General features: G+C 35.4%; 1 protein-coding gene across 9 annotated transcripts in view; it reads right to left on the bottom strand.

The window, feature by feature from the left end:
* Window positions 1–22536, bottom strand: part of MEIS2 (Meis homeobox 2) — a 227559-nt gene that overhangs the window by 191098 nt on the left and 13925 nt on the right. For all 9 annotated transcript variants that reach the window (XM_036735843.1, XM_036735845.1, XM_036735841.1 and 6 more), the window contains one exon: window positions 19628–19742. In XM_036735843.1, the coding sequence (XP_036591738.1) occupies window positions 19628–19742 (115 nt within the window). The remainder of the gene's footprint in view (window positions 1–19627; window positions 19743–22536) is intronic.

The raw sequence follows: 22536 nt of genomic DNA on the forward strand, positions 1-22536 counted from the left end.
TGCTTCCAGCTAGTACCACAGCCATCATTCAAGGGATCAATGCTTGTGGAGATATGCTTTAGCAGCCCTCTGAAGGTGCTTTCATCCTCAGCCTCCTCAGCCTGCACAGTGACTGAAGACCCAGAAAAGAAAGTTCTCATGGCCTGCCTCAATATCAGAAACAGAGAAGTTTTTATTACTGAGAATGACACTAAAGAAGACACATATTTCCATCTCCTTTGCTGCTGTACCCCTTTCCATCTAACGTACAACCAAAACTTCTTATACATGTTTCCTCCCTCTATGAGAACAAGAAGTCCTTTAGAGTAGAAACTGTCCTTCATTTCTCTTTTCTTCCTCAGTGCTTAGTACATAGTAAGCACTTAATAAATGCTTTTCTACTCATGCATTCATCCATTAATTTATTTATTCATTCAGTCAGATTAGCAATGATAGAAATCTATTTCTAAATAAAAAGTAACCTCCTCTCAAAAATAAATATATTGTAATATAATATAGAAAGATTACTTTTGCAATTCTTGAAGATACAGTACACCTAAATGATCTGTAATTTCATCTCTGTACTTCCACAATAGAAACAGATCTCTACCCTGCCATGCTTTTATGAGTTTGTCTAATGAGTTGATGTGGACAAAACACTAAAAAATGAAGAACCAGTGGCTAACCATTTGATAGTAAACTTAGATGGCCATCGAAAACACTCCAACAGTCCATCTGTTCATTGACGCATTTGTTTCACAGACAATACTAGCCCTTTCAATCTCTTAAAAGCAATCTGCCCAATTCAAGAAAAGTTTATAGAATCACAAATAATGACCAGAAAGTTCTTTAGCTTCTTGGTTCTCAATGAACATCGAAATGGAAGACATAAGAATTCACAGATAGCTACCAATTTGACTCTAAGACCTAGCTTTGTCTTTTTGGTGACCCATGAGTTTAAAATGAAAAAAAAAGATCTTTCTATATATGATGTTATTATTGCTAATAATAAAAACATGTTTCTATGGCACTTTGAGGTCTACAAATGCTGTCCTTGCAACCACGCTGTGAGCTATCTAGTGAAGTATTATGGACAAGAAATTATGACCAAAGGAGGTTGCACTGTTTTTCCCAGTCACAAAGCTAGCGAATGAACTGGGAATTGAACCCAGGTTTCTTGACTTTAAGTCCAGAGGAACTTTCTTGAAGAGCTAGAAAGTGATTTCTAAAAAGAGCAAGTTAACTTTCAATTCAAGGATCAAATAAAATCATGTAGGCAAAGTGCTATGTAAACAAAAATTCTAGTAAAAAACAATTATTACAAAACCCAGCACTGAATGGTGAGCTCATTTCATCCCAGATAATATACATTCTTTGATAAACTCAACACAAAAACTGCAACAACAACAAAAAATAATTCTCCTTTTTCAATGATAGGAAATAACATGAATATCTGAGTTACTTATTTTAGGTACTCACTATATGTAATTATAACAAAGATAATCCAATCCAAAGAAGATTCAGAGTAAAAGATGCCATTAGGGATGTGGGATTTAAAAAAAAAAAGATGGACTGGTAGTGTGACAAAAGCTAGATTGGACCCTTCAAGTGCTCCACCCAAATTGTTGAGAAAGATGCCTAGCACACTGAGCTGACTCCTTTTGGCAAATCTATGGGAGAACATAAACAAGAGTGGCACAACATGGGCAGGCATGTATGCTTTGTAATTTGCCTCACTGAAGAGAATTAAGATCAATGGGACCACAGTTCCATTTTAATAAGACCTGTGATTTTTACTTATATGTTGCTGTTCAGTCATTTCAGTCATGTCCAACTCTTCATGACCCCACTTGGAGTTTTCTTGGCAAAAACACTGCAGTGGTTTGCCATTTCCTTCTCTAGCTCATTTTATAGATGAGGAAACTGAGGCAAACAGGGTTAAGTGACTTGCCCAGGTTCACATAGCTAGGAAGTATTTGGGGTTCAGGTCTTCTTCACTCCAGACCTGGCACTCCTAGCTACCCCTTAACATACACACACACACACACACACACACACACACACATATGTGTGTGTATATATATATGTGTGTATGTGTATATATTATATATAAAATTACAATAATAATAATCTACATTTCTGTAGTTCATTAAAGTTTACAAAGCCTGTTTCTCACAACAGCCCCAGGAGATACTGTCAGCATTAAATATCTCCATTTTACAGATAAGGAAGTTAAAATTCAGAAAGACTAAGTGACTGACTTGTCCACGGTTATAGTGCTACTAATTGTCAATCCTAGCATATGAATCCAGGTTTCCCGATTCCAAGTCCAGCACTCTTTCAAATGTGTAGTCTCTGAAGGGTTGAACAAATGAAATCTATCTCATTTAGAAAATTTAAGGGAGAAAGTGTTCTAAAGTATTTCAGAAGCATTAAAGAAGTCTACACAAATTTTTAAAAATCCCCCATACAGGCAGTATGAGGAAGATACTTGAGATAAATTTCAGTGACATTCCTGCAAAAAGGAAAAAGATTTTTCGGTCCTCGACTATCCAGATTAATAAACTACATTGAGCAATGTCACTGAATAACTCCTCAGTTCTCCACTTTGACTGTGTAGACACCATCTGTATTGCCATGGAGCTTAAGAAAAATCGGGTGTGAGAGCATTTATGCCTGAGAGACATTCTATTGCATTGGAGTATCAAAGGCCATTGTCCTTAAGAAATCCTTCTGAAACTCTATAGGTTTTAGGAGAGCTGGGATTAACTTCCCTTTAAACCACAAACCCAATCCAGAGAATAAAAATCAACAAACAAAGCACAACATTTCTTAAAAAGGAATAAATTATCCATTGTCTGTATAAATTTGATGTTAAGCAATGAAATTCAAGATGAAGGTTTAAATTGAAAGATAACTGTATCATACATGACAGACATTTTAAAACCCAACAAAAGCAAAAGAATTCTTGAATGAAGGACATAGCATCATGTTGAACATTGAATTGCAGGTTTGCTTTCAATCTCAGACCAATGTTAAAGTCCTTCTCTACCTATGATCTTTCATAAGCAAATACTAAGAAGGTTTTGATTCCAGGTTAAAGAGAGATCATAGGACACAGAATTAGAAGGGTCCTTAGATAACATTTAATCTAGCCCCTTTTTTCACAGATGAGGAAACTGAGACTCAGAGATCAAATGACTTGCCCAAAGTCAGAATGATTCACATGGTCTCAAAGCAAAGTTTACCCTTTGTCCAATAAACAGATCAGAACCCCTTGGGCTGCTTCTCTCTTTAAACACCTCATTTACCACAGCAACTTGTGCATTGTTGGCAATTGAAATTAGGTCACAACATCTAGATATGAGGCTTTATGATTCTGACACTACTACAGTCACTAAGCTATTCCCTAGAGATTTTTTTCAGAAACAGTACTAGAAGTCAGACTAAAGAGATTGTCAAGAAATCCCTTGGAGAGAAAATATTGCCAAAGAGAAGATGGTTCCACTTTATTTTGTCATAGAGGAAAAAAATATCAATCTCACCAGAATACATGGAACTACTTTTCTGTGAGAAATTCAGTGGCCCTGAAATATTCAAACAATAAAGAAGACCCATGTCATGGTTTAAACATTTTAGAATGACCTTCAATGAAAGGTCCTGGTATTATTTTATGGCTTCAATTTTTTAAAGTCAGAGGGAAAAAATGCTAAGAGGGGCAAAGCCAACAGGGTCTCGTTTTGACTTTATTTTTCAAAATTCATTACATCCAGTCCATTCAAAATCCACTTACACATGTTGAGTAAGACATCTTAGTGAGCAAACTAAACAAAAAAAAATCTCTGAAAAATACTATTTCATTATTATCAAAGTACCTTTAAGCACATGAACACATTATGAGAGATTTCCTTCATCGTGTTATTTTTCAATTGTATGCCTTACTGATGGCATCAGAAGATTTTTTTTCTTTGAAGCGGAAAAAAAGTGGACAGTAGGATTCTTTTATTTTTAATATCATCACAAAACCAGGTATGTTGTTGCTATAATGGTATAAAGTTAAATTTCTTCATATGTATTAATAAAATTACTTAATTCTTGACCAAGCTTCTTAAGATCAAGCTGGAAAGGATCTCAAAGGACACTTAATTCAACACATTCCTGGAGGCAACATGATACAAAGGGAAGAGTTCTGACTGAAGTCAGGGGGTCTGAGTTCAGATCCTGCCTTTGATACTGACTACTTGTGTACCTTTGGGAAAATGACTTAATCTCATTTGGTTTCAGTTTCCTTGTGTGTAAAATCATCATTTGGACTAGAGGACCTAAGTCCCTTCAAGCTCTGTGTCAGTGATTTTATAAACTAGAGTCAGAATCACCACTTCAAAGTTACTGCTGATTATTTATTGTTTAGAGCGCTATCTATAAACCAGGGAGATTAAAATTTAAGTCTTTAGTGAATGATAGTTTTGCTTTTTGCCACCCTATTTCTTTACCCCACAGCTTGACCCAGTGGATTTGGACATTATTTTTTTTAAAGGAAAAGAAATTGCTTTTTTTCAAAAGCATAAATCACTGCATTAAAATCTTTAACAAGAGGCAAATGATAGCCCAGTCTGCAGTTTAAGTTGAAGAAATAAAAATAAAAGGTTGCAATAAAGAAATAATAGAAAGGTGGCAGCCTTTTGATTGTAAAGATGACAGGGGGTTTTAATGATTTTTCTCAGGGCAGCAAGTTACCCTCATTAAATTTTACATCATTTGTGATGTTAAGTACCTTTTTATGCAAAACACACCTGACAGGTATGAAATATTAAAAGCAAAAAATTATTTTGGGGGGTTTATTAAGAAAAAGAGAGGGGTATTTTAAAGATGTGTTTTGGATATTTTTTGAAATGTTTTATTTAAAGTGTCCAAGTGGCCAGGGATTTAGCAAACTCTGTGTCCACATATGGATGAGACACTCCCAAAATGTTTCATCCCAAGGAATTACAAAGTTTTTCAATAATCAACAAAAAGAAGAATGAGGCAGGAGGTGAAAAGGTATCTTTTGGCTACTAAAGATATATCTTCTTTCTTGGCCTATATTTGTTACAATATCACAGAACAAAGAAGATACCAAGAGAGCAAAGATTTCCTTTTGCCTCAAATCTCTCCCAAATTCAACAACTTTCCCTAGTTCTTCTTCAAAGTACTTTCATGGTGGGGATAGACAGAGTAGTTAGTCTGATGTCACTCTCAGCAAGTTTTTTATAATATTCCATTCTAAAATGGCAGAAGAATTTACAGAAATTAATGTGTTCAAAGTCTAGAAAGCCTTAATGCATACACATAGAACAATGTCAAAAAAACAAACTCAAGTATTAGTTCTCTAGAATCTATAGATAATCCGTTAACTTTCATTTAACAAGATTCTGAACTATTGAAGTTAATTAATTGTCACACATTTTCTCTTAAGAAATATCAACAATCCCTTCAATTTACAGAAAGTGTGAGTCCTTTGCCACTACCTTTTTAGATAATCCAATAGTCTTCATTTAACAAGATTCTAAACTATTGGAGTTAATTAATAGTCACATATTTTCTCTAAGAAATATCAACAGTCCCTTCAATTTACAGAAAGTGGGAGTCCTTTGCCACTACCTTTTTACCTGCTATGCTGTCCCTGATGAAGCCCCCAGCTGGTGAACCTGGCTTGCCCTACAGTTATCCTAGCCTGTGACAAAGAAACCCCCTACCAACTAAAGAAACCGTATGTCAACATACATACAACCTCCAAATTTGTTGTAGGTTACTGGATATTAACTCATTGTCAGAAAATTTTATTCATTGATCTAAGACATCCATCAATGGTCTACTACATGCAAGGAATTGTGGAGGAATATATTGAAGTATACACATAGCAGATATCAAAATCTACCTCTGCAGCTAAAAAGGATTAGACATTTTACTTCTTAACTTTATTTGCTGCTATTTATTCTTGGCTAAGGACACTATAACAAACTATATAGGTGTTACCAGGCAAGATGGGTGGAAAGAGGCCAATAAGTTTAATTATGGAAAAATTCAGAAAGAAAGAAGAAGAATTATCTTGAATGTAAAGTTAGAAATGTTAAGGTAGTTTGAGGCTAGAGAAATACTTAGCCAAATGGCAAAATCTTCAAGGATTACTGCCTCTAGAGTAGGGAAGTTTATGTGAGACACAGGTGGGCATAAAATCAGGGTTTCTGCTGCTTATTAACATGACACAAGATTTCAAGGTCTCCAACAATTCACAGTGGAGCCGCCCTACTCATGTCATTGGTGGGGAGGAAGTGTGGAAATAGTCTTAATATTTCAAAGTACTGATCAACATGCTGATATACTGGATTTTTTTCTTTTAATATAATAAATCCTAAATCTTTAAAAGTGGTAAAGTAGAAAGAATACGATATCGTGGGACAGAAACCCCTGGGTTTGAATACAAATATTGCCACTTACTACCTGTGTGACATTGGACTAAGCATTTAACCTCTCAGGGTCTGGGTTTCCTCATCTGTAAGATAAGGAGGGTGGTAGGGGAGGCTGACCTTTAAAGTCCCTTCCATTCAAAAGCTGTAGTCCCATGATTTTCAAAGTCCAGAAATTTTGAGCTGGATCCTAAAGTAGTCGAATTCCCTCCTATTCCAGAGGAGGAAATAGAAGCCTGGAGAAAATTAGGGACTCCTACAAGGTTTGAAGCCAGGTCTTCTGATTCCAAACTCGGTGCCCATTTCACTTTGAAACATTGCCTTAACTGTGATTTAATATAGCCAGAATCCAATTTTGAATGCACTCCAATCCAAAAATAAATTTTTCAGATAAAAATATTTCTGCTTTTATAGTGAAAGTCAATGAGAAAATGTATTTTCTTTTATAGCATGTGAGGGATACCTATGTGAGAAAATATTAGGTCATGCTTAGAAACAGTATGACACAATGGATTATAAAGAAAAGAAAAATTTATAGCATTAGTTCTTAACCCTGGGTCCACAGTCCCCACAGATAGATTTCAGAGTTTGTGAACTTGGATGGAAAAAATAACCCTATATTTTTATTTTTACTAAGCTCTAATTGAAATTTACCATCTACTCCAATTATTTAAAAAAAAAAAACAACCAACATTATTCTGAGAAGGGGGTCCATAGAACTAATTATCCTGCCAAAGAGGTCCATGATACACAAAAAGATTAAGAACTCCTAATTTACAGTTTTACTTTTAAATTACCTGATGCTAATAGTGAATGCATTCAGCCTCTGAAAATACTGGTTTCCCGTTGATAGCCTAATTCTAGTCCCACCATTTCTTAACCATAGAACACTAGTAAGTTATTCCTTAACTGTGAATCAAGGGGAAAGTCCCAGACCTGGTTATATGGTGATCAGTTCTGATACGTTCCTGTACTGGTGGTCTATAAAATAGTGAAATGGGGGCAAGTTAAGTCTCTGTAGTTCTTGTACCTAGAAGATTTTCAGTTGACTCTATTTCATCTCACCAGAATGGCCACTCAACTGTCAACCAAAGTGAAATAATTCATCTTCCTCTTCTTTCCTCTTTCATATACACCTGTGTAGGAATTACTCTTCCATGACTTTGCACCAAAATTTACTGATCTTTCTCTCAGGAAATACTTCTGAAGAAGATTCTTCCGCAATATAATACGTAGTGAAATGAGTTTAGCAATAACTGAAACTGAACTCTAGGTTGTAAACTTTTCAAAGGTACTATCTATATCTATATCTATATCTATATCTATATCTATATCTATATCTATATCTATATCTATACCTATGTATATAGATACAGATACAGGTAAAGATAGAGATGATAGAGCTGAAGATAGAAAGAGATAAGGGAGAAAGGGAAATATCTTAATGTCTAATACTGTGCAAAATACCCAGGGGACATTCAGTGCATACCATTTGATTAAGGTAATGGTTATAAAGTATGATTATAAGGAGGGTTTCAGCTAAGAGAGCAGTTTATACAAGTATAGCCAAAGTACAGGAGACTTAGGATTTTACCGAGAATTTCTTTTTTCCCTTAAATTCAGAAAATTATTCTTGTATGCATTAACAACAAAAGCCATCTTCCTAGAAAATATGCACCAATATTATTTTCCCATAGAAATTTAGATGCATGATTGACTTATAGTCTACAACATGGAATTTGGATGGAGCCCAAAGATACTCCAAACAACTAGCAAGCTTGAGCAAACCACTAAGGAGAATGTCAGATATGAAGTGTGAGAACCACAGAGAGGGAGGAATACAAAGGTTAACCCCTGCATAAACTTGGCTTGACCAACGCCATGTCTCAATAATTTTGTTAATATATTGTGACCAAAATCTGCTGTAATGTCTGAAAACACATTTGTAATACTTTTCCAAACGGATTTAAGTGTTGTCTGAAACATTATTTCACCCAAATTTGTGTTTTCCTAAAGATGACTATTAACAGTTAAATAATAGCTTACATTTATATAGCACTTTACAATTTACAAAGCACTTTTCTCAGAACAAGACTGTGGGCTAAAAATTACTTTTTTTGCACAACTAAAAATTGGTCATATTCACACAATCGCTAGAGTATCTAAAGTTTTGGAATGGACTTTGCCAGTATTTGCTTGCTGGTTATTAACTGTTACCTAGGACAACTTACTTAACCTCTCTCAGACTCAGTTTCCTCATCTACCAAAGGAAGAGGTACTTCTAGATGACTTTTAAGGTCTTTTCCAACTCAGTCAAGCATCATTATGGCATGTCTTTTCTCACTCCTATTGATTCAGCGTATTGCCATATTATTAGCTAAATATTGATGGTTGCAAATATTTGCAGAAGTATCACAGAATTTTAAATTTACAAAAAGTATCTATGTGTATAAGCCCCAGAGGCTACATAAATAGAAATCACATAAACTACTATTTTGATTCAGCTTTGTTAAACACCAACAGGATACTTTCATGCTCAGAAGTTATCTGAAAATGTTCCGGTTATCTGATTTTATCTAGTATTGAAAAGGTGTAAATGTGGTGTTCATATTTCTTCTGGTTCACACAACTACTTGAGAAAATATAACCTTGCTATAGTTTTAATGGGAATTTCTACTTATTCAATCTGTGGCAAATTCTAGTCTGTACAAAATTTATGGAAAATTGAACTACCATACCCTTTATTCAAAAGAATATCCACTTTCTTTAATAGACAGTACTTTCCGACTGTACTCTGGTCTTTTGGCCACTGAGGATTTAATGGAGAATCTGCTTTTGGCTTTTAATAGGAAGACCTTTTATAAGAAGAATCATAGGTGTAGAAGGGACCTTGAGAAGTCAAGTAATCCATCCCCCTGCCTCCTGGCAAGGATACACCTCAAACATCTAAATCTAGAGGGATGAAGGTCTATCTTTAAAGAATTCTCAAGGAGCTTTCATTATTCCTTGTAGCACATAATATTTATTTACTTTCCTTCATAGATTCTATTGAGTATACAACAGAGCTTAATATTTTATTTATTTTTTGGAGGTGGTATTTAAAAAGAGGGATTGGTGAACCAATACTAGTAAATACATTTTATAAATTTCTTTGCATGCTCTTTGTTTCCCTAAAAATCTTCAAGTGTGAAAAATGGATGCATCATTTTGCTCCTATAACAAAATATCTGTCATCTAGTATGGTAAAAGAATAGAGAATTTTATTTAATCACTTATTCTGGTCAATGGAGTGAAGATATGTACACCTTATATAAATTATGAATTTTCAAACAAATGGAACACAATAATTAACACTGAAACTATCCTGAAGATGATTGAATCATTCTTCGATGATGCAAAAGACACTTCAGGATCTCGCAATCTCATTTTGGGGTCTTCCTAATGAACATCAGTTATCATTATACTTAGCTGAAGAATTGGAAAGCTGAGAAAGAGAGATTTATAATTGCTTGAATAAGGGGTAACAGAGAGTTAACTGCATTAAAAAACGTGCACCAGACCTTATATACAATAAACAGGATAGTGTGATGATGTTAATCCTACCACTTTTAGTGACTTTAACCTGACTTGCCAGCTCCTACTACCTTTAGATAACAAGGGCCAAAGCTATGAAACAAGGGACATTGCAGCCATTCACTTCCCAAAATGACATAATAACACTGATATCTATGCCTGAAACAAAAATGCTGAAACACTAAGTCATTATATGTTATAACTAGCCTTGGAAATCTGAGAAAGAAAATGAATACTTTTTTTTTAAATAAAGTACACAAACACAAGAGAACCATAAGGCACAGGAATGCAAACATAGAATCCTAGAGCTGGAAGGGACCTAAGAGATAATCTGGTCCAACTCTCATTTGACAGAGAAGGAACCTAAAACTCAGTCAGAATAAGGAAACTGCCAATGGTCCTACATACAAGCAGAGAGGAGCAGAATCTGTTACAGGACTATAGAATGAGGTTTTCCTTGCATTGCTTATCATAAATATATATGTTTAAAAGTAAAATACAACTAATTGGAATACATGTATGGAAAATCAGCAACAAAAAGTATGATACTATGCCTCCTGGACAGTAACATTCATAGATTATTAGAAATTAAAGAGATCTTAGATGTGATCTGATCCAACACCCTCATTTTACATTGCCAAAGACTAAGGCCCAGAGAAGTCAAGTGGCTTACTCAAATTCAAACACCTAACTAGTGCTAGAGCAGGAAATTAAACCCAGATCTCTCCTGGCTCCTGGTCCAATTCACTTTCCACTATAACACTCCATAATAGAAAATTTCAGGTTATTTTACCTGCATATACTGTCAAAGTCGATATCATCCTAACTATGGAGCATGGGCTAAAAGAATGTTTAGTTCATCATGTAAACAATTTAATACTTTAAGGGTTTTTTTCTTATTAGTTTCTCCATTACATTCATATTTAAGATATTTTATGCCAAAAATGTATGTACCATTACCAACCTTCTAAGCTATGTATATAATTTAAGAAGGCACCTATTATAAATATATATATGCACACATATGTTAGCTTGCATCATAACTAATAGCACTGTCATTAAAAACTATTGAATAACCAAGAAATGTTTGAATCTATCTAATTGCATATTTTATTATATTTAGAGAAATATTTTATACCATAAAATTTCAGTATTTAAATAATCTCTTGAAGTTCCTTATAAGAAGTCTGACTCAAAAATACACACTCAATATATGTAGAGGTATATAGACTTTCTCAGACTACTTTAATTTTAAATTCATTAACCCGCTTTAAAAAGAGAAAATAAAATTTTGTGGCCAGCTCACAATAAATCAATTTATTTTTATCTCACATGCCTAAAACTGGACTTTCCAACAAAACTCTATGTAAAGAGTTAACAGCTTTGTCAAGTTGTAAATGTATGTTTACAACTTAAACTCTAAGCAAAGAATAGTCTTACCAAGAAAGTGGGGGGGGGGGGGAAGAAACATTTCCAGAACGTAAAAACATTTTAAATGCCACACTTTAAGTTTCATATCAGTTTTCTCTCATCATCATGGGAAGACTATTGCATAGCTAAAGGAAATTGAGAGGTAAATTTGATGGGTGAAATAGACTTCTAAGTTAAATTATTTACATTATTACCTGCTTTGATATAAACACATTTAAAAAAACAAAATTGAAAGCAAAAGTTTTCTAATATAGAGAGGAATAAAAATAGTCGTTAATCTACTTTTCACCAAAATGATATGAATTCCTAGAAACTTTTTTTGGTTGAAGAGGGGAGGAGGAATTGAGAAGATAGGGTAATGGACAGGATGAAGAAGGGGTGGTGGTGATAACTCATAGCATAGGGTAACTGGGAACTATTGTTACTAGGCAAAGTAAAGATAATGAGGGCAAAAAATAGAACATGTATTACAATGTATAGTATCATAAAGCTGTGCTTGACGCTCTAGAGAGCTTCAACAAGTACTGTACAGCCAAAAATCAATTGAAAAATCAGCATGATAAGAGAGCATGAGTTGCCCTATAATAGCCTTAAGACCCCCAAGGCTATGCAAGTCCCTTTCATCTGCCATACTGCACTGAATCAAGGGGAGCCCCACTTCCCCTCCCTGTGTAGTAGGGGTGCATCTGTATCTCTTACCTATTGCTTTCACCTTCTATCCTAAGAATAGCTGACAGGACTGGTGATTTTTTTTCTTTGAAACATTTGAAATAGTATTTTTATCTTTTTTTCCTTTATTCTTTCTCTCTTCTTGACATTTCCCTTCAGATAAATCTACTGTGTAATATCAGTCTTAAAATATTTTCCCTAGTACTTAATGAAGGTCAACTCATTCTATGAATAACCATCAATAAGTAATATTTCTTTTATAGTTTGGATGCATTTAACTTAGGTCATTAAGCTGTCCCTTGCTAAAACTCAGTTAAGGCTTTATGCAAAGTCCAGAATGATAGCAATTAATTATACTGTTGTAAAATAAATGTATGCATATATGTATTCCACTCACAGATTTAATCTCAATATTTCTTCAATCATTTCCTCATGATGTCTGGTTTCTATTGAATTTACACTACTATTTGGCATTTGGTACAACCCCCCAAAGATAAGATACATCTGTCCCCTATTCACAGATCTTGGCATTTTTACCTTAACTCAATCGTGAAGTGATTGGCTGAAAAACATATTACCTTGCTTATTAAATGGATATCTTCACAATAAAAACGACTAATTCCCAACTTTCAAAATTGAAATAAGGCATAAAAAGGCCTGCCTAAATAGCAACATATCAGAACCTAAGGAGGATGTAGCCCCTGATCTGTGTGAAGGAAGGAAGAGCTAATTGGGAGTTAGATTCCCTGTGATTATCAGCTTGTTTATGGGAAGGGAGTACTCTTCTGAATGGCCCTGTAAATTCATCCTTGATTATGGTATTAAAACTAGATCTCATTTCCACTCATATACCCAACCTCCTTAACCTTCCACCCCCACCCCCAAACCATTCTGTTTGGTTTTAAAGGGTGGTGCACTGTTTTCAAAGAATGACAGTTGTTTTTTTTTTTTTTCATGCTTTGATTTTCTCCAGTTTCAAGGAAAATTAATCAGTTGCACAAGCCAGTTGTCAGATCCCTCTTCCCTCATGGCAGAAAGCACACACGCGTGCGTGCATGCACACACACATCTTCATTGTCTGCTATAAGAATAAATTTTAGTAATTCTTCCCCATGTCAATATGAACATTAGACTGACCCAATTAATATGAAATGCTTCTATGCTGCTGGGAACAGACAGTGCTACAGAAAGAACCATTCACACAACCTGTTCATGATTATGGGCCATAAGGACACAAAGATGGCATAGACATTTGTGGACCATCTGAATTCTTATACGGGGAATGGGAGGGGGAATTGGGTGGGGAGAGGAAGGATGCTAGCTGACTGTCGCCGGTCATGTTTTTTAATCCAGAGTATTGGACATGTAACACAGCAACAAGAGCTAATCATTTTGTTTAATCACCTTTTGGATCTTTGCCAGATGGTCTCTATTGAGAGTGCCGCAAACACAGAGAGATGAACGGCATCTAACACGCCACTAGAGCTTTCCCGTAAACGTCTGAGAACTGAATCCAACAAGAATTTAGTCTCAGAGCAGAAAGGGATACATTTAAAAACTATGTGCATTAACTATACTTTTCCCCATAGAATCCTCACTTGGCATGAATAATTTACCCACTCTTATGCTAATGGGATCATGAAAGTATCCCTCTGTCTTTAGTGCAGCTATTCTCAGCTTTCAGTAATTACCCCACCCAGTGAAAATAACATGGCTTCTGCATTTGAACGGCCTACTAGTACCTGACAATTAGAAAGATCATGTCTGACAGGGGGAAAGGTCCAGAAATGGACACAAGATGCCTAGTAGTCAAAGAAGAGCACATTAAAAACAACACATACACAAAAATGGAAGTTGTGGAGGGGACAAATGGAGGGAACTTAAGAAAAAGATCTTAAAAGGGTAAAAAAAAAATTACTGTCCACCTCTTTTTATTTTTATTTTTTAGCTTCTTAGTATCAATGGAATTCTTAAAGAAAAATGTGCTCCTTTTCCCACTACTACCCCCTTAAAAGGAAATTTATTATCAAAGTAATTCTGAAGGACAAAAAAAAAATAAAATACATCTATAAAGAGTGAATGGACGAGTTTAAGGAGCACATCTGCTTTAAGAAAGTGGACTTGCTTACAAAATCAATTAAAAGTATCTTTCAGAAAGTGTTGCAGAATTTTTTAATCTAAATGATGGAAAGGCCAATAGGTTCTTTGGTTAAAAAAGGAAACCACCCCCCAAAAACCTATTTCAAATAACTCATCTTTGACCTCTGTCCACAAAACTCCATACTAGGTAGTTCACTGTGTAAAAATTATCAGGCTAAAACATCTGGGAAAGAAAGCTATGAAACAGCAGGGAACGTGGCTGGTTTATTGTTTATCTTTTGTTTATGAGGCAGTATTCAAGTTTAATTACTACTCTAAATTAAACTCTAACTGGCATCAGGAGACATCCCTTTACATGACTAAGTTTAAAAAAAAAACCCAGAGATTCCATCACTAGATTTTTCAACTAAGTTAATGAAAACAGGAAAAAATTAGTCAAAATTAGCAACAGCTCCAGAAAGCATTTAGATACTTGCTTGTTCTTAGAGCATTTAATTATCAGTGTTTTATTTGACTTCTAACAGCTATGACTATGATTTTCCCAGAGGACAACCAGAAAATATTTGGTGGTCTGTCTAGAGGAGAAAGGAAGAGACTCTTACCTATTTTATATGAAGAAAGGTGTGGGGTGGGGGTGGGGGGTGGAATAAAAGGCAAATACCAGTATTCCATGTCCCAGTAGCTTCTGCATTATTGTTCACTTATTTTCTTGGCTAATCATTTTGGTGCAAATAAGAATAGGTAGAAGAAAAAAAAATTTACTCTATCATTACAGTAAGTGACCAGCTTTGGATGAACCTCGCTGTAGGAAAAATAAAAGTTAAAAGCAACTAGCAAAAGATTATGCCAGATGGCATCTGTCATATTGTATTTAGGGTTATTTTAAAGAGATTCCCACCACTATGAAAACATTCCATTGACAGAGTTTTCTTAGGATGAATAAGAAATCCCACTAGAACATATTCAGGGCACATAGTAAGTGGTTTTTTAATAACCAGCATGTTTTCAGAGGAAAGGAAAAAAAAAACTAATTTCTTTTTTATCTATAGAACTTGAATTGAAAGAGCTAAGATATATTTTAGAATATTTTAGAAACTCACTCACCTCTCAGTCTTAAATTCCATAAAGTGAGGAGCATTTGAAGATTTCAACAATATAATGACAAGAAAACTGTATAACAAATAAATATATAAAAGATTTACTACAAATTTCTTGCCCCATTGACTGGGTGATAGATGGATCCATAAATGGTTGTTGTGGGGTGACAATGGGTGGTGGTGGGGGGAGGGATGTGCTGGCTCATATAATACTGTATACTGAAAGGAAAGAGATGGGTGGGTGCTTAAATGTTAATGTATTGAGGCTAAACTGGATCTGGCAACAGTATGGTTAATGTGCGTGTGGCGTGCAGTGTGAGCTCAGCAGTTACTGGGCCAACTGTCTCGGTATTTCTGGGAATCCTGCCTATTCACAGTGCAGGGATTGTTCAATTGCTGCAAAATGTACAAAATGAATTTTACAAAAATGAATTGTAAGGAAGGCCCCATTACAACGATTTTACAGCAAAGATGTCAACATCAATTTTTCTTTCATGCATAGCTAACGATTAAAACAGCATATTCCATTTGCCTAAGACAATTTATTTCATATTGGCACATCAAAATATTGAAATACAAAGTTATCTTTACTCTACCCTTTTTATTCATTGCTGCTGAACCCACACCATTGTTCAAACCAGGAAAAATAAAACAAACTTGGCACAAAATACTTAAAACAAAGGCTCATCAATATTCTCCAATTTGTCAACATCTCAATTACAGCAGGGGAAAAAATGTAAATTTCATGTGCTCTAAACACTGAGGGGTCTATTCTCCTGCCAATTCACATGCATAACTCCCATCAACGTTAATGGGGGTTACCCATACACATCAATAATAATAATAATACTTTGTACATATATCGTGCCTTTCATCCAAGTCTCTCATAGTACTCTGTGAACAAGAGGCCTGCTTCAAAGTCCTTGCTCAGTCAAAACAACCAATGATATATAAAGGAGCTGATGCTGAAATAGAGTCCTCGAGTATTAACAACCCAATTTTACTGGTAGGGAACCAGAGACAAAGAGGAAAAGTGACTTCCCAGGGCCTAGAAAATGTGTTCAGAAGTCCAGTTCTATCCCTGAAGAGCTAGATTTCCTTCCACATTCTAAGTAGCTAATAAGAATAAATTGCCTTCCTAAACCTACTTTAAGCGAGACAAGTCACTATACATGGAAAGTCTGGTTTGTAATCCGTATAGTTTGCTGTTAGGAATGGGGTGGTTCTTAAAATGATGCACTTCCACTGGGACTTTACATGCTATAAAGTTTCTTCTTTTTTCCCTTGTTTTGAAAATGTGAGCTTTTTTTCTTTTTTTCCTTTCGGTTTGTTGTAAGAGCATGGAGTCTGGGGGTTGGGTGGGGGTGGGGAAAGATGACCTTTCACCTGTGTAACCATAGCTCTTTCACTATCAGGTCATAAAATGAGGTTTTTTGAGGTTACAAATGAGAGATAAGGATGCAATCAATATAGTAAAAATATTCAAAAGAATAATACAGCAACATAAATGCATGTATTGTTTTATAACATATGGCTATTAAAGTTTAATTTAAAATGTGTATGAAAACATTGTATTTAGTACAATTCATTCCTATTTTTTCCTGTTTATCATAATTTGTTTTGAAACTGAATCATTTTGCAGATTCCCATATGCCTGCTGTGCTAATAAATTTTGAATAACCAAGAAAATTATTTTCTGGACTACAAAAGTAAGCTTTGCAAAGTCATACACTATAATGTTTAATACAAAGGGGCAAAAGCTCCCAACCTAAGTTTTGCATTATGCATCAACCCTAAGATTTAACCTAGGATAAACGCATGTGATTTCAGTCAATATCTCTGTTGACTTTGCCCTGAAGCAGATAATTAATCTTTCCCACAGAAAGCTACCTTGGACAATTCTGGGGGCCAAAATAGCAAACTATTGTAAAGACCACTATTTCAGACATTTCCACTGCAATATATAATCAAATATGATCTACACACACACACACACACACACACACACACACACACACACACCCCACCACCACCACCAAAACAAAACAAAGAAACTATACAAAGTCAGCTCTAAAAACAACCCTAAACGACATTATTTACTGTGGCTACTTTCTGATGTCTAGTAGCACTACCAAGTATGGGACAATTAATGTGGTAAGCCAGGTACAAAATTCCCTATGTCAAACGAGATTCTATTTCTAATGGTGACACTGTTTCTTTAAACTGCAGTATAGTAAAGATTATTAATGCCCTAGTTCTTATGCATATAAGCTACCGTATCCATTTTTAATCCCACCAAGATATGATTAAAAGGAACAAAATCCTATAGGAATCAAGTCCATCAGCATTGAATAAGTTGGTACCACTACACAAAGCTTCTAGTTTTTCTTTCCCCAGAATGTGTTATCCCCAAATAAGGGAAACAGTCACCTAGAACATGTTCAAGTCTTCTATTTTCCCTGCCAAAAAAATAAATGGTTGGAATGATAAAGCTATATACCTTAGGGGTTTACACAAGTATTCTCTGCCCCAAACCCTAGGGTCTTCTCTCTCTCTCCTCCTCTTGTTTCAGCCCCCTTCCTGCTATCTCCTTTGCCATAATTCAACTAACCCAACAGAACCAGTCAGTTTTAAATTTCAGTTGGGACCTTGGTGACCTGTTAATGAATCTACAGAGAGGAGAAAAACTCACAGTGTTGAGTTATGCCTGGTGTTGCTAGCTGACTTGGAGTCAGAAATGCTTGAAGCGTTAACGTAATTGCAAGAATGTGAAAAATGAAGCGCTGGGCTCCTGAGCAAAGCGAAAGGTCAAAGCAAGCCGCACACAAAACAAGTCTCTGGAAGATGGCCTCATTAGACCATTAAATCAGCTTCTCCTTTTTCCCTCTTTTGTAGAATGTTTAGGGTGTTGTATTTAATTAATAGATACATTTAACCCTTTCTAGCTCTGCAAATAGCTTTTATTTTAGAATGAGAGGGCAAAGGAGTGGAGGGTAATAATAAAATTGAACTAGTTAAAAGTGCATTGCTATGCACACATGGTTCTGACTCATAATCAAGTTGGTAAGTGCTTGGTGGCAGATAGTCAGTTAGACTTATGGATCAATACACCGTATAGTTTAGCTCTCCCTCAGACACATTACAATCAATGTGGATGCCATCTACTAAAAACATTAATATGTTTCACAATTTACTACCTAAGATACTCTTCTCTATTTTAGGTCTATGCTACTTAAAAAGTCTATTTAAATTTTGAACATCTTTTAAGCCATTTACAAGCGAATAGCTCTTGAAAAAGGAGACTTTTCCAAGCACTAGGATTCTCCCAGGACAACAGTGGTCCAAAAGCTTACTCCAGAGCATGAAGAAGTGAAAGCATCCCTTCCTAACCCCACTTAGACTGGCACACACAGGAGATGACAGCTCAAGCTATTAACCTGTCCTCTATTCAGAAGCCTATCTAATGCTTAAATATTGGGGCTATAAACACAGTCATAATAGAAATGAAATAAACCTAGAAGATAAGACACCATCTAGTGTAAAATATTTAAAAGTTAAATCTATATACTCTCCTGGCCCACATTCAATAATGAATCTTCCTTTAAATTACCACTTTACCCATGGAAGAGTCATCCCTACCAAGAGACAGTTGCTCTATATCTGCTTGGTGAATTTGCAACAGTTATATCTATTCTAAATTAGACTTTGTCATCCTCCCTCACCATTGGTTGCCTTGGCTTTTAGGGTTTGGAGCTACAGTCATTATCCCAACCACTTAGGGTCAATGAAACGTAAATTGGGTCACGCAATTTGTAGGAATTTCTAAATTAACGTCCTACATACTGGATTCCATAGAAAGAAGTTGTGAACACTTCAAAAACAAATAAGAATAGATTCTTTTTTTGCCTCTTTTATGACTTATGGGCTTAATTACTTATGTTAAAGAAGCCTTTTATACTTGATATTACAAGCTAAGTTCACTGTTTACAGTATAATACAAATTACTGCATCACAGCTAGAAAATGGGTCTCTTATTCTATTTACTTACACCACATAAAAATAATTATAGGAAACCAAATTTATTTAAAAAAAATTGGCAGAACTAATCAATTGTTTCTGCAATGTAAGGTCAAAAAATTTCACTTTGAATTTTTATTTTTTAAAAGTAAAGTAGGTTAAGAAAAGGAAATACTGTCTCCCTAAATTAAGGCTGATTAAACTTTCCTGACTGCCACTTTGTGTTTACACTAAGGTAGATGTACTGATATCATAAAATGTTAAAGTTATTTTAGTCATGCCTACTTTGCACAAGGAAAATGTTTGACCTTTTACCTTGCTCACTGCTGTTGTCTCCACTCTGGGAAGCATGGCCCCCACTGGAGGGCCCTGGGGTGCCTGCTGAGTGTGTTGAGGTTGCATCATCATGGTCTCTCCAAGATGAAGGGTTCTGGTATCAGGATGCCAAGGAATTTTTTTCCCCACAGTTTTCATTCCAGTCATAAATGAGGACCCAAGGAGCAAAGAGTAGGAAAGGGAGCAAGGTTGGGGCGGGGGGGAAAAAGAGAGAGAGAGAGGGAAAGAGAGAGAGACAGAAACACATTAATATTTGCAAAATTGGTATTATATTGATGCCACATTTGCACTATATATCTTCAATAGGTACACAGAAAAATAGAGGGGAAAAAAAGAATTGCTTAGAAGGATTAATTTATATTTCCCTTAAGGTATTAACTAAGGGACCCAGCTTCTAGAAAGTTGATCATATTTCCTCATAGGATTCTTATTCTAAGAATTTTATCATTCTGAAATGTTTCGGAGAATCCCAAACTACAATGCTGGAAAAGGAAAAAAAAATCAGCAACTCTTTAAAGAATGATTTCCTGAGAAATTAACTGTGAACTATATCATACAATACACCTCTTAGATGTAATCCCCTATAAAAGTGAGCTTATAAGAACTATTAAGGAATATGATCAGGTGATATTATATGCATGTATATGTGTGTATATATGTGTACACACATATATATACACATATATACATATATATGTATACACAAAAAACATACATATATTCACATATATGTATTGTGACATTAGTTTCTTTCAGCATTAATATAGCTAAGGTATAATGAAATGAGAATATACAAGACCGAGAGTAGGAAAATAGCAAGAATATACACTTCTCCATGTACTAGCTAGCCAGTCAATTTTAGCTCACTGCCCACTAGTTTTATAGAAGGGAGAATGACTTACTCATCTAAAGGGGAAAAGTAAAGAAAATAGTCATAGCTCAGTGCTGCTTTTGGTGAGTGTATTCTCCTCCTGGTCCTCCTCCCCTTTCCTGATCATTCCCAATACCCTGCTGTTGCTTAAAGGAAAACAGGAATTCTAATGTACAGGAAAGGCTTTATCAGCACCACATGAAGGCAGGCAAGAGATGGAATTTCCTCTGGCAGAAAAGGAGAGTAAGAACACATGAAACAGATCAGCCTTAGGCTGGACCTGCACAACTTGTCACCTGTATACGACAACCTAAATTAAGCACTTGGCTGCAACTTTCAGAAACATCCCTTCAGCAGCTCCCAAAAGAGAATCCCAACAATAATGCCAGCCTTAGGAAATGATGCCCATCCCTACATAAATCAATCAATAAAGCTTCAGGCAAGCATACACATGCTATTTATACACCGTATGTAAATATTTGGAGCCATCTGAAAGTAATCTCACCAAACTGCTACTATATATAGTTCATCCATTTGATTTAAAAAAAAAAAACTAGACAAGGTTTGGTTTCCACATCAAATCAGCAATGTAAAGTACAGAACTAAAAAGTTCTCTTGCAAGCCTAGACATAATATCTTCTTATAAAAAAAAACCCTAACAAGCTTATTTTCTCTTTGAAGAACTGTCAAAGACTGGGAAGACAAACAGACAAAAACAAAACAAAATACTGGGAAAGAATAGTTTGGGAATTAACATGAGATTTTTTTTTGATTCATTAAACTAACCCAAAAGCTTTACGGGTAATAATAGCTATATGAAAAAGAATCCCATTACCATCACCAAGTAACAACAGGCAGAAATGAGAACAAAGGAAACCATAAGGCAGAAATGTCTTGAATGTTCACATTATATGGATATAGTATAAATCATACACTTATACATTAAAAGGAAGGTAAGGGAATGAAACAACTGAAGGAAATGAAATGGAAACCAAAACAAGTTTCTCCACTGCCTAGATTAAGACAAAGTTGTGCCTATGAGCTCTTCTTTTTAATCTCGGAGTTAGGAAACCACTCAAATAGCTTCAAGCTGAAGGCAAACTGCAGACAGGGGCTCTTCAGCCCTCTGCAGCCTCTTAGAGTCAGCTGTTTGCCGGATGGTAATCAGATAAAGAACTGGAAGAATTACATGAAAAGAGGAAAGAAACAATAGCCTGGCATGAGTTTAGCCCTGCAACGACATCGGGCTTAGAATCTTCCTTTTAGAAAATGTAATAACTGCAACATGTTCACCTAGGCTATTTTTTTTTTAATGTACACAGCAAATGATGCTAAGTACTTTAGGCTCTTTGATTAAGTGAGCTGCTAGCAAAAGCATCTTACCCCAATGAAAATGACAATAATTAACCACTAACACCTCAGCTACATTTAGAGGCAAATGTCATCTAATCACAATTCTGTATTCTTTCAAACATAGTCATTGCAATCTTCTGGGTTGGTTTGGAATGGATTATTGAGGACTTTCCACCATGGAAAACACTTCTTTGTCTCTACCAGTCAGAGCTGAGTTTTGACCTATGTTGGAAGACCATATTGCAGAAAGAAAGACGGCATTGATTTAGAGCTCATCAGATTTCTTGAGACAGTTTTCTTGGGGAAAACAATTTGGCAATGTTTAGTTATGAGAAAGAAACAGGAAAAAAAAAGTCTACATGAGTCAATATGACTTTCAAACAGGATAAGTCCTAGAGATGAGTTGAACTTCCAGTTGTCTTACATTTTCAGTCAGTTCCCATATTTTTCGAAGCTCACGAAAGCAACCTATGTTCCCTCTTTTCTTCTTCTTCCTCTTCTGTTCAAGACCAACAATGAAACAGCCAACACCCAACCCAGTTCTATAAAGTATCCTAAAGTGTTTGGTATCCATAAAATACTTTAAGAGTGTCCTAAGGGCAAGTTTCAGAGACTCTCAAACACTAAATCTTATGATTTTTACCCACTTTGAAAGAATGAAGAG

The sequence above is a fragment of the Trichosurus vulpecula genome, chromosome 8 (genome assembly GCF_011100635.1).
Source record: "Trichosurus vulpecula isolate mTriVul1 chromosome 8, mTriVul1.pri, whole genome shotgun sequence".
NCBI classification, from domain to species: domain Eukaryota; kingdom Metazoa; phylum Chordata; class Mammalia; order Diprotodontia; family Phalangeridae; genus Trichosurus; species Trichosurus vulpecula.